The sequence below is a fragment of the Macaca thibetana genome, chromosome 14 (assembly GCF_024542745.1).
Source record: "Macaca thibetana thibetana isolate TM-01 chromosome 14, ASM2454274v1, whole genome shotgun sequence".
Lineage (NCBI taxonomy): Eukaryota > Metazoa > Chordata > Mammalia > Primates > Cercopithecidae > Macaca > Macaca thibetana.
In genome coordinates, this window is record NC_065591.1 from 31,708,047 (window position 1) to 31,721,729 (window position 13,683).

Consider the following 13,683-nt stretch of genomic DNA (forward strand, 5'->3'; position numbering starts at 1 on the left):
GCTAGGAGGCACCCACCACCACGCCCAGCTAATTTTTGTATTTTTAGTAGAGACGGGGTTTCACCATGTTGCCAGGCTGGTCTCGAACTCCTGACCTCAAGTGATCACCCACCTCGGCCTTCCAAAGTGTTAGGATTATAGATGTGAGCCACACGCCTGGCCAATATATCCAATCTTTAAAAAGAAATCTAGACATAAAGCAATTAGTCTCCATTTTCCATCTCGAAATTAGACCTTTTTCTTGAGCCACTACACATTAGCTAGTTGTCAAAGTGAAGACAGATTCTACTTCTGGCCAGTGTTGTTATGATGTCTAGAAAGGAGGAAAACAATCTCAACATATTCTAGACCCAAGAGCCAGACTGTGATGGATTAGCTTGGTTACAAAGCAAAGCACTTACGTGAGCTGAGACATCGTTCTGGTGGAAAGCCTTCCGCAATGCCTGTGTGAGCCCTTTGGCGATACTGAACTTCAAGGATTCACTGATCTGCGTTCTCCTTTGGGTGAGAAAGAGAACTGTGGAGCAAAATAGAAGCATGGCAATCAGGCAAGGCGGCAAGCCTCATCATTCACTTGCCCTCCGCTCCTCCCAGCCGCCACCTTCTGCAAGTTCTGGGCAGAGATGGTAAGCACAGGGCCATCAGTGACGGGGTGGGCTGGGCTGGTAGCTCTTTGGGTCCTGCTAAAGTCCTAAGGAAAGAAGGCCCTAGCCATTTGTGTGACCCAAGTAGAGAGAGAGCTGGTATGCTGGTGGCATTTCATTTCTGACAGATGCTGCCTCTGACTTTGAAAGCCGGCTCGACAGTGTATGCGATGAAATTCCTGCAACAACATTCACGGACAGCCTGCTTAGGTGCAGGCCCTGAGCTCAGTGCTGCAGCCTCAAACAACCTTGGATTAGGAAGGTGCCATCCCCGTCTCACAAGTGGGATGGAGACACAGGACAGAGAATAGGCATTTGGGATCGAATGTGACAGGTGTTGTTTGAAGGGAAGCCTAGGATGCTGCCAGAGCTCCTAGGAGCACCCAGCCCTGAGTTTGGTAAAGGGATGGGGATCAGGGAAAATTTCCATTGGAACTGATGCTTCAGCTAAGTTCTGAAGGATCACCAGAGTGAAATTTGACAAGGGGGAAGAGATTCCCCTCACCCCCTCTCAGCAGAGGGAGTACCAAGCACAAAGGCACAGGGGAAAGAAGCAAAATATTTCAGTGTACAGTAGTTCCCTCTTAGCCCCAGTGTTGCTTTCCATGGTTTTATGTACTGGAGTCAACCACAGTCTGAAAACAGGTGAGTATGGTATTTTGAGAGAGAGAGTCAAAGAAAGGGAGAAAAAGACCACATTCACATCACTCTTATTACAGTCTATTGTTACCCTTGTTCTGTTTTATTACTAGTTGTTGTTGACCTTTACTGCACCTAACTTATAAATTAAGCTTTATCATAGGTATGTATGAATAGAAAAATTCACAGTTGATATAGGGATTGGTACTACCTGCAGTTTCAGGCATCCACTGGGGGTCTTGGAATAGATCCCCTGCAGATAAGAGGGGATGACTGTAAATATATGTTTAAGCTTGGTCCTAAGGGCAATGAGAAATGAGTTTTAAGCAAAGGAATGCATTTTAGAAGGTTCTCGACTGCAGACTGGAGAACAGATTGAAGAGGGGGGACTCTGAAGGCAGAGAGATAAATGTGGCTGTTGTGGCAGAAATTTAGGTGAGTGATGATGACAGTGTGAACTAGGGAAGTGGCAGTGTGAATGAGGATGGAGAGAAGGGGTATCCAGGAGGTAGAAGTGAAAGGAACTGGTGATTGATTAGATGTAGCTGGGTTGGTGGGGGGCTGGGAAGAAGACAGAGAAGACAATGTTTCCAACTCCTGCCTCTGAGCGGCCAGGGCTGCCTGCCACCCAGAGGAGAGTGGAATGGAGCGGGGACAGAGAGTGGAAACCCAGATGGTATAATTTCTTGAGAAACAGAAAGAGATACTGTACTTTTTGCTATGCCTAATTTCACAATTTCCCATTTTAGAATAGGATATGTCTCAAGATATAATTTCATTTAATTCTTTGTGGGGTGAGGAGGAAGGCAGGATGTGAGCATTCAACACTGGCGTGCTCTTCCAAATAATTTGTCTAATGTTTTTTCTAGCAAACATTGCCACACTATGAAAAGCTCTCCATGCATTCTAGGCCTGCTTTGCTACAGCTGGGGAGTGGGGGCTTGAAAGATAGCATCCCATCCTTGCTCACAATTCTGGTGCTGCCCATCCCACTTTTTCAAGAAAATCTTCTTTCTAACATCAAAAGAAATCCTGGGCTCCCACACAGTGTGCAGAAGTTGTACTTTTGCTATCAGCTAATTGAAAAAATGCAAGACAAAAGCCTTTCTGAACTCTGTAGCACTTCCCAAGATGTTATATTTTACGAGCCACATCATTCATTCATGTAAGACATCATTGATGCAAAACAGTACCTTTGCATTCTTAGACCCACTGGCAGAACTGTGGTTTCTGGGGGCTTCTGATATCAGGACTGATCCTAGGACCAGACCCATGCTGCATCAGGCTCTCTCTCCTCTAACACTTGCTAAATCTCATGGTTTCGCAGCCTTGGCCCTATGGATGTTTTAGGCTGGATTAATTTTTGCGGTTGGGGCTGTTCTGTGCATTGTAAGATGTTGAGCAGTATCCCTAGTCTCTATCCCACCAGATTTTAGTAGTACCTCCAGCCACCAAGTATAACAACCAAAAATGTCTCGAGACATAGCCAAATGTCCCTGGGGGAGGGTGAAAAATCTCCCCTGGTTGAGGACCACAGATCTAAAACAAACATTATTGTTACATCTCTGAGGCCAGGCTTGCTGCTTTCAGATCAGAACAGTGGTCTCATACCTGTCTTCACCAGGAGCTTGCTGGACATCTGACACTCCAGGTTGGATGCCATTTTGCCAGAAGTGACCACTGCAGCCGATGCGGCAGGAAGGGCAGCATCCGTGTTTTCTGCTCGCAACGGTGGCAACCGGGTGGCCTTCACTGAGGCTGTAATGGATGTCAGTGCCGCCGTGACTGTCAGTGGGCGTGGCGTGGATGCTCTGGGCATCTCCGGGTTGGTGGGGTTTGGGAGGCCAGTGTGCATGGCTTGTGGTTTCCTGGGGAGGTAAGTTGTAGACAACAGGCCAGAGGCAGTGCCCATGTTTCCTTGCATGGCTGTATGTGTGCTTGTGGTATGTCCTGTTCTTGCATACATGTAGGTTGGCGTGAACGGGAAGGCTGTATGGACTGCCCCTGGTGTCCTCTTTGGGCCAGATGCAGCCTTGTTTGTGCCATTTTTAGCCAGAGTAGTCACTGAACTGCTCTTAGCTGGTCCTGAGGCCACGGCCAAAGGGCTGCTGCTGGTGCCCTTAGCCACCAGGGCTGCAGACAATGCAGGTGGACTTGATTTCCTCAGAAACAATGTGACGGCAGCTGCTGCTGTTGGCTCTACCTTAGATGACACTGTGTCCACTGTAAAGAGAGAAAAAACAAAGTTTGTCATTGGCTAGGAATGCACGTGTCACTTGTTCTGATGATGAATGGATGTAACTTATGGATTTGCTAGGGTGAAGTCTCTGTAATCTGGGCTTGCAGTGGACAGAACTTAGCCAAAACAACTCTAGGCTCATTAAGTTGATTAACCATAACAAGAATGCCGCTTACAGCACAGCTATGGTTGACAGCAAGAATGCTTACATTGTGAATAGTTTCGAAAGCTCAGGTGGGCACGGGACCAATGAGGTGACTACTTGGGGCTGCTAACTCACTCCTGATAGGGGGTACGAGCTCCTTCAGAGCACGGCTGGTATCTGCGTTGAGCTTGAAGATGCTTTGACCACAAAAGCAGTCATGCCTGTTTTGGGGGTACTGGGAAACAAACTACCTGCATTAGTGGCTGCACCTGTCCATTTCTTGGGGTGCTGAGAGGCCCGCAGCACTCTGGAGGAGGTCCTGGGAAAGACACTGGTCGAAATAGAAGATTCAGCAGCAGAGTGATAGCTCAAGATGTTCTGGAATGGTGTGGAAGCATTTCTCTCAGGTGATGAATTGAGGTCCCTGGAAATTTCAGAACCTGTATCTGTTCCATCTGAAAGCATTTCCTGCAAGCTACCTGTAGAAGTTGGTCTTGACGAGGTTAGCAAAAGAGGATGTGCTGGCTGGTCGGGCAACTGTAGTTGAGACACAGAATGTTGAGTTGTGGGTGAGTAATACGCAACTTCAGCTGTTTGGAAGTCTATGGAATGGTTGTTATTGCTTGTGGGCCAGAGGTCTACATGGCTTCCAACCACGGTCATGTCTGACTGTTGCACAGGCTGCTCAGTGCTTGTACTGAGGACTAGATCCTGAATGCTAAACCCTTCTGCAGTCACTGAATGCCCAGCAGTGTCTTTGAAATCCTGAGATTTTATGGCATTGGCAGCTGAAGTTAAACCACTGGGAGGAGCCGTTGGAGCTAAATGAGTTTCCCAACTTGTGGTGCTAATTGTGTGTCCATTTAAATCATAATTTGTTTGCTGCTGCAAGCCAGATATTATTGATTCTGTGGAAAGGGATCCAGTTTCTGCTGAAAGAGAACTCCAGAAAACATCTGTGGTTGCTGGTTTTCTCATGTCTCCTATTGTTGAGGAATCATATACATCCATGGAGGAGGGCGATGCTCTCACCTGTTTGGAAGCTGAAGCTGGCAACCCAGAATGGTCCACAGCAGCTGCAGAAGCCTCTGGCTTGGTGTTGGAAAAGCCAAGAGATGGGAAAACAGTCTGGGTGGCTTGTATGGAGAGTATGGAAGGTAGAGGTGATCCGGAAGGAAGGGGATTTGTCCTTGGTGCTGTAACGATGGGAGATGAGACGTGATGGGTGCTGAAATCAGAGACAAATCCATTTACAGTGTGAAGACTCAAAACCTCTTTCCTTGGAAAGGCCTGGAGAGGAATCGTCACATTTGCCTCCTCATTTTTCCTTAAAATGGCTGTCACACTGTCCTTCTTCCACCGCGGAAATGTCCAAGATGTGGAAAGAAGATTAGGAACTCTGCCTGAGAGGAGCAAGTCTCTAGTTGCAGGAGGGGACCCATGACTGCCCTCTGCTGGAAGAGTGGGCATTTCTAGCACGGGAGATGGGGAGGCATGATTCTCTGTGGGCTGGAGGAAAGTAAGTACGGAGGGAAAGTCGGCTGTCCCAGTTGATGGTGATGTGTGAACCGCCTCAGAAAGGATGGCTTGCTCTCGACCCAGTGCAGTGACATGCAGAGGAGAAGGCACCAAAGAAGAAGAGGTGTGTTCTGCCGAAAGGGCGGGCCCTCTGGAATTCTCTGGAGCTGCTGACAAATGCAGCGGGTTAGCAGAGTCGTTTGCAGTGTCAGGGGCTAGCTTTCTGCTGTTCATTTCTACGGCCCCTGATTCTGCAGCCTGGAAAAGTGGAGGCTCAGCCTCATGGGTCGCTGTGTCTGTATTCTTAAAAGTTGGCAAAGGCACCCCACTGTGCACTCTTCCAGCCATCCCAGCTTTGGTCTGCTGGGTGGATGCAGGATCTGAAGCCACTTCCAACACTGACCATGTGGGGCTTCCATCTGGAAGCTGAGGAAGACTTCCAAGTGCTGGGGGAGGGGGAGACGGATGGGACAGTTCTGCCATGGGGCTCAAAAACCCAGGTGTGGATGAGCCTGCTGAATGGGGACCCTCTGTTGGGGACAGCTCAGAATGCCACTTTGTTGAGGATCCAGAAACACCTAGATGAGGGATGCCTATGAGATCCTGAGCATTTTGGGATACAGTGTGGTCCATTTCATCAGAAAATGGGATTAGGGGATTAGCTATGTTCTGACCTGAAGAGGGGTCGGCTGGAGGCGTTTGGGGAACTAACGGCACTTTGGGAGGCTGCTCTGCTGGTTCAGAGATGATGGAATGAGGTGAGTCAGGAGCCAATGAAGAGGATGGAAGTGGAGGGAGGAGTGGGGGAATGTCTGACCTTGGGGGATGCTTTGAAATGGAGGGAGCCAATGCCCATACTGGCTGGGATGGGGGGACAGCACTGAAGGACGTCCCTGACGGGACTGTGGACAACGAGGGGAGCATGCTGGTGAGAGGCAAACCTGACACATCGGCTGCTTCTTGTCCCCCTTTAGGCCCCGGTTGGACCAGGGACTCGGTAGAATCCTTGGAAGGTTCGAGGGAGGAGCTATGTCCGCTTCCTTGGTAAAGGGAAGAAGAGAAGTCCACGTGAGCCCTAGTTCTGTGGTGTGTCTTGGACGCAGGGGTTCGGGCTGACTGTGGCAAGCTTGTGTTGTCAGAGGACTGTCCTAGCACGGTCTTGCTTCTGTCTGCTGCTGAGGAAGACTTGACTTCTGTGAAAGGCCATGTTGGTGAAACTGGTAACAATTTCCCAGGAGGAAATGACTCTGGAGTCCGGGTGACATTCATCTGTAGATTGTCTGTTCCTGTGAAACAAAATATCAGGCCGTCAGGGGTTGGATGTTCATGAAGTGCCTGCTGTGGTCAGGTGCTGGAGACAAAGGTGTGTGCAAGACAGGCTCTGCCTGGACCCATCACAGAAGGCTCAGGAAACAGAGTCAAACAACAAATTACATAATATCAAGTAGGAAAATGTTGCAGTGAACCTACAGGGCAGGGGTGGTGGAAAGCAGTTTCTGATGAAGTGATGTTTAAGGAAAGATGTGGAAAATACTTGTGTATTAAAAAAATTTTTTTTGGTACCACCCAAAAGGCATGGACTATGAAACTTGCAACCTAGAAACTCAAAGCTGAATGTGGTCAACTGCCATGGTCAATGACACCAAAATAACCTCATCCAGGAACCCAAAATGCACAAAACTAAAGAAGAACTGTGTATTCAAGCATGAATCTTTTTTTAGGATCCTGAGGCATCTCATATGAAATATGTGAGGTTGTCTGCATTTGGAAAGATGGCTCCAATGAAACATATTTATCTTCCCGGATTTAAAAGGTTTCCAGGTGCCATCATTCACGCCATGTCAAACAGCAAAGGAGATTTTCTTTCAGATTAGGCTATTTCAGAAGAAAAAACCAGGAAGGAGACACCTCTCACAGGGCCTGGTGTCACAAAAGCACCTGCAGAGGGCAGAACTGTCGACACTCATGTGTGGCCCCACAGGCAGACAGACAAGGAGGCAGGGCATAAGCTGGTGACCTCCGCTAAAATGGAGGTGAGGAAACAACTCTTGGAAAGCTGGAAGTTCACTCTGAATTAGGCAATATGCTGAAAAATTCCTTTCTCATTCTTCCTTTTCTTGTTTTTAAAATTCCCCATTTTTGGGATTTACAGATACCAAGAAATTGGCCTTACATCATTTTAAGAACTCATCAGGGTATAAGCCAATACTACATCAGGCTGTTGACTTGATTTTATAGGAGAAACCAACTCCATCTCCTAGGCAGGCCATAATCAGATGCCCAGCTCAGCCTGACTGTCTCCTGATCACCAAATCATTAATGATGCTGACCATATCTTTCTGGCTCTCCCACTTCTAAGCCCATTGGGAGGACTGAACATCTTGGATACTTCTGTGGTTGATGGGGGCCATGTAACTAGTTCTGGCCAATGAGTTTGTAAGCAGAAATGACAAGTGTCACTTCTGGGCTAGAACATTTAAGTGCTGGTGGAAGACTCTCCGGAACTTTCTTTCTCCATAGCAAAACAAAACAAAAAGAAACAAAACCTAGCAACATATTTCAGTAAGTTTCTACTGAAAAACAGAAGGAGAAGACAAAGAAGGAGGAGAAAGAAGAAACTAGAAATGTTCAAAGTGTTTGCTGGTTCACCAGCCTGCATCTCCTATGGACTTTGCTGACCAAAGATATACAGGCAGCACGAGCAAGAAGTTAGCCTTTGCTATCTTATGTCACTGCAATTTGGGGGTTGTCATTCAAACATAACCTAACTTACCCTAACCTATCCAGAAACTGACACCAGAGTGGATTTGGAATTTATGTGGGTATATTCTCATCATCATGTAAATAAAGGCTCAGAAAAGTCTCATAGTCAAGAAAACATAAGAGGTATGTAGTAAAAAAATTAATAAATAGGATGTTGGATGATTTAATTAAACTTTGTTTAGCCAGTATTTCTCAAACCTATTTGACTGCTGGAATATGTTTGGGATATTTCTCAAAAACATTTAACCTCAGAATTTACTGACTTAAAAAAAAGCTCAATGATACACACAAAGCCAAGGGAGAAAGCATGTTCACTGAATTACCAAATGATACCAAATTCAGAAGAACTGATTTGAAGCATTTCAGAAAAACATGTTTCAAAGATATGTCAACTGACTGAAATTATTACTAAAGGAAGACATATATAAGGATTAAATATAAAGGTTTGCCCTTAGTCCAAAAATTACCTAGACAGGAACAGGATGGGGGCACTTCCCTTTAAGAATAGCCTATGCTATCTGTAGGCAGAGTTGACTAGAGTTCCTGATGAACTAGAAGAGAAATATAGGCCAGCAAGGAAATGACAAATCCTTAGGTTACATTAATTTTTTTCACTCTTTAACTAGAAGAATAGTTCATACTTAGAAAATAATATCTACATGTAAAATAATATCTATATGTAAGTATCTATACTTAGAAAATAGTATCTATATGAAATGAACACTCGTGTGCCTCTTAGCTTAACAACAGAGTCAATATTTTCAGAGCCCTCTCCCTGGTATCTCTCTGGGTTCCCTCTGTCTTTCTTCTCCCCAGAGATAACCACCATTATAGGTTGAATTTTAAAACTTAGTTGATTTTCAAGGGGATCAGGTTTACTGTTCTCTGCCCTACTCAGCGCATACCTAGTCAGCTGGGGTGAATTCTGTCACATCTTAAGAAAACATTAAGAAACTGATAATGTGCTAGTACATGATGCTTTTGGAGGTGTTTTACATTATAAAAAGGAAAAGGTTTATAAAGGGAGAGTCCCCATTTGCACACTGGAGTGAGGAGATCCCTGGTGGTACTCAAAACTTCATGACCGAAAAAGCATCTTGATATGGCTAGGCTTTGTGTCTCCACCCAAATCTCACCTGGAATTGTAATCCTCATAATCCCCACATGTCAAGGGAAAGAGAGGTCGAGGTCATTGAATCACTGGGGTGGTTTCCTCCACGCTGTTCTCATGATAGTGAGTGAGTTCTAACAAAATCTGGTTTTATAAGGGGTTCTTCCCCCTTCACTCAGCACTTCACCTTCCTGCCACCTTGTGAAGAAGGTGCCTTGCTTCCCCTTCACCTTCCACCATGATTGTAAGTTTCCTGAGGCCTCCCCAGCCATGCTGATCTGTGAGTCAATTAAACCTCCCTCCTTTATAAATTACTCAAGTCTCGGGTATGTCTTTATAGCAGCGTGAAAATGGACTAATACATGTATCATTCCTATCAATTTTATTTAAAGATTTAGGGGAAACATACTCATATATAAAGATAAATATACTTTCTTGAGTAGAATGCAAAATTCAAATGACCGATCCAAGATAAAACTAAGGCCTTCAAAGACATGTTTGTGCCTGTCATTGACCCTGGGGTGTCAGTTTACTCTTCACTGTAATAGCCGGTATTAATTAGGTCAGTAAACATTTGGAAAGACTGATTCAAGAAACCATAATCTCCCTAAAACATGTGAAAAAGAAACTGGATGTGTTATTTAGTGCTCCAGGGACAGAACCAGGGACAGTGGGAAGAAGGTATAAAGACAGATATTAGAACTTAATAATAACAGAAACATTTCCTTAATTATCAAAACCACTGAAAACAAAATGAGCTGGCTTAAAGTCAGTGAGTTCTCCACCATTAGAAGTTTCCAAAAGCGCATATTTTAAGTTCACTCACCACACCTTTCCTTCCTTTCTTCCCTCCCTCCTTTTGCATCTTCCATCTGCAAATGCCTGTTGTATGCGGGACACTGGGTTAAGCAATGTCTTATGGAAAAACATACATGGTCTCTGACTTCATGGAACTCAGAATTCTATGGGAGATATGGACTCCAGCATTTTTCAAATGTAAAAATGATAAATGTTACAGATGAAAGATCCATAGTCCTATGATCTGACCAGGGAGGTCAGAAAGCACATCCCTGAGGAAGTGACTATCAAGAGCCAAAGAATGAATAAAAGTTAACCAAGCAAAGAGGGTAGGGAAAAGCATTCCACATAAAGGAACAAGCATATGCAAAGGCCCTGTGGCAGAAAGAGCCATCACAAGTACAAGGAACTGGCAGAAGGTAACCACAGCTAGATCAGGAACAGCAGGTGGGCAAGAAATGAGATTAAGGCTGCAGAGGGAGGCGACAGCCAGACCATTGCTCCAGTGGCCATCACCTCCCTCTGTAGCACTGTGGGTTTTAGTTTGATGGGGAGGGTGGGAGCAGGTGATGCACAGGAGCAAATTTATGTTTTGGAAAAACCATCCTGGCTGTGAATAACAGACGGGAAGGGACAAAAACAGCAGATGGCAGAGTGCTTAGAAAACACCTGCAGTTGTCCAGGCTCAAGATGACAGGAATGTTGTAAAGAGGAGTTGAGCCCTGCATGGGAGATGGAAACAGATCCTCCTTTATGGTCCCTTTCAATTCTCAGAGTTCCAGATTCTACTATTGCTTTAAATATGTTTGTGTCTACACCTGCAATGTTTTGAGTTTTTTCTCCTTTATGCCTCCCATTGAGAGGGTGTGTCTATGTCCCCTCTCCTTGAATCTGAGTGGGCTTGAGTCTGTTTGACCAATAATGCCACGTGACTTCCAAAGCAACATCATCAAAGGCCAGGTCACTTTAGCCTGGTCTCCTGGAATGCTCGCTCTTGGGATGTTCCCTCTCTCTGTCTCTCCTGGAACCCAGCGCCCACTCTGTGAGCAGCCTACACCATGTGGAGAGGCTATGCCTGACCACTCCAATCCACAGTCCCAGCTGAGCCAAGCCTGCCTGGCATGCCAGCCCAGACGACAGACAGATGAATGAGGAAACCTCCAGACCATTCTTCCCCTAACCATTTGAATCACTCCAGTTGTCTGAATCGTCCCAACTGAGGCCCAGACATTATGAGGCAGGGAAAAGCCATCTGCACTATGCCCTGTCTGAATTCCCAAAACCATGGGCAAAATAAAATCTTGTTGTTTTATAGCACTGAGCCAGGGGTGGTTTGTTGTACTGTAATAATAACTGAAACAGTATATGTGTGGTTGTGTCCCTCACTTCTGGGAAATGAGTCTCTATAGCTTTAATCAGATTCTCAAAAGGATTCAGAAGCCAAAAATTAGTTAAGAACCCTTCACTTGAATGAAAAATAATTCTGCTTTATACACAAGATTTTAGAATTATGTCTATGCTAATTAGGTAAAACATATCTGTATTAATTAAAGTTGCATTATGGAAGGCCATAAGACAGAAAGACAAATTTTGAGGAGGAAATGAGAGATAGCTGATGTTTATTAGGGAGAAGGAGAAAATAAATTAGGAGAAATACGGCAAAACCAAATTACAGAGAACTTAAAACATACTTTAGGAAGGCAGTGAAGTAAAAATCTGATCTAGGTGGTGTGTCAGGCAGACTCTAATGTGACCCCATGATCTCCGTCTCCAGGTGATCATGCCTTTTGTGATCCCCTCTCCCTGAGTATGAGCAGAACCTATGACTTTCTTTTTTCTCTTTTTTTTTGGGGGGATGGGGGGCAGTGTCTCACTCTGCCACCCAGGCTAAAGTGCAGTGGTGTGATCATGGCTTACTGCAGTCTTAACCTTTGGGCTCAAGGGATCCTCTCAGCTCAGCTTCCCTAATAGCTGGGAAGACAGGCATGCACCACCAAGCCCAGCTAATTTTTGTATTTTTTGTAGAGACAGGGTTTCGCCATGCCACGTAAGCTGATCTTAAACTCCTGGGCTCAAGTGATCTTCCCGCCATGGCCTCCCAAAGTGTTGAGATTACTGGCATGAGCCACCATGCCCTGCCAACCTGTGACTTTCTTCTAACAACAGAATAGGTGATGGATGTCACTCTTGTGATTATATGATCATATATAATAACCCATACTGCAAGCAGACTACTTCTTGGTGCCTCGATGAAGTAAGAGGCCATAATGGGAAAGCCCAGCTGGTGAGAACTGTGGTGGCCTCCAGAAATTACTGGGGTTTCTAGGAACCATGAACAGTCTCTTCGAGCTGATAGCCAGAAATAAGTCAAAGCCTTCAGTCTGGTAGCCACAAAGAAATGAATTATGCCAACAACCTGAGTGAGCTTGGAAGTGGATTCTTCCCCAGCCAAGCCTGCAGATGAGAACACAGCCCAGCCAATGCCATGAATGCAGCCCTGTGAGATCCTGTGCAGATAAGCAGTGTCCAACCTCTCAACTCATGGAAATTGTGAGATAATAAATGTATGTTGTTTTAAGCCACAAAGTTTGTGGGGATTTGTTACATAGCAATAGAAAACTAATACAGGTAGGAAGTAGGGAGCTTTGGAATGTTGTAAGGTAAAGCAGGAGAGTAGGAAGAGGGAGAGAACAAGGTATCATGACTGAAGAGTAGCATGAAGAATGGTGAGAAGTTGCCATCAAGACAGTCAAAAAGAAGCACAAGTCAGTAAGTTTGTTTGGTACATCACAGAGAATGAGTCATGAAATAAAGATTCTAACATAGCACCTGAGACTTGGAGGAAGTTATTTAAAGAGAAGACAGAGCTTTGCAAGAGTAGAAACAAAACCACACCAGCAAAAACATTGAAATGTTGCTATGAAACAGGTTGCACTCTTAATTTTTTATTTTTATTTTTTTTGAGATGGAGTCTCGCTCCGTCGCCCAGGCTGGAGTGCAGTGGCGCGATCTCAGCTCACTGCAAGCTCTGCCTCCCGGGTTCATGCCATTCTCCTGCCTCAGCCTCCTGAGTAGCTGGGACTACAGGCGCCCGCCACTGTGCCTGGCTAATTTTTTGTATTTTTAGTAGAGACAGGGTTTCACCGTGGTCTTGATCTCCCGACCTCATGATCCCGTGCCTTGGCCTCCCAAAGTGCTGGGATTATACATGTGAGCCACTACACCCGGCCTGTACTCTTATTTTTTAATTCCATTTTTCAAGAAAAAAAAATACCAAGCCATTCTGTCAAATTACTGAATTTTAGTTTTTCTCAATAAACTTCCACTGACTCCCCAGTGTCTCTCCTTCCCCCCAAAAAACCATGACTTTCTTCTACTTAGATAAATGACATGAATTACTGTTTGCTCACAAATATGGTAACAGTCTTCAAAAAAATTGTGGAAAGCAGCCAGGCGCGGTGGCTCATGCCTGTAATCCCAGCACTTTGGGAGGCCAAGGGGTGCGGCTCACTTGAGGTTAGGAGTTCAAGACCAGCCTGATCAACATGGTGAAACCCCATGTCTACTAAAAATACAAAAAAAAAAAAAAAAAAAAAAAAAAAAAAATTAGCTGAGTGTGGTGGTGGGCACCTATAATCCCAGCTACTCAGGAGGCTGAGACAGGAGAATAACTTGAACCTGGAAGGCAGAAGTTGCAGCGAGCCAAGATCACGCCATTGCACTCCAGAGAGCAAGACTCCATCTCAAAAAAAAAAAAAAAAAAAAAAAAAAAAAAAAAAAATTGTGGAAAGCAAAGATAAGTCCTACACACACGAGAGGGAGACGG

General features: G+C 45.2%; 2 protein-coding genes across 2 annotated transcripts in view; one reads left to right on the forward strand and one right to left on the reverse strand.

Annotated features, from left to right (window-relative positions):
- CSTF3 (cleavage stimulation factor subunit 3) overlaps positions 1–13,683 on the forward strand; it is a 710,177-nt gene that overhangs the window by 252,621 nt on the left and 443,873 nt on the right. The gene's annotated exons all lie outside the window — the stretch shown is intronic.
- Positions 1–13,683, reverse strand: part of KIAA1549L (KIAA1549 like) — a 290,296-nt gene that overhangs the window by 120,453 nt on the left and 156,160 nt on the right. Inside the window, 3 exon segments of the mRNA XM_050758756.1 lie at positions 402–517; positions 2,895–3,506; positions 3,937–6,471. Coding sequence (XP_050614713.1) covers positions 402–517; positions 2,895–3,506; positions 3,937–6,471 — 3,263 coding nt within the window.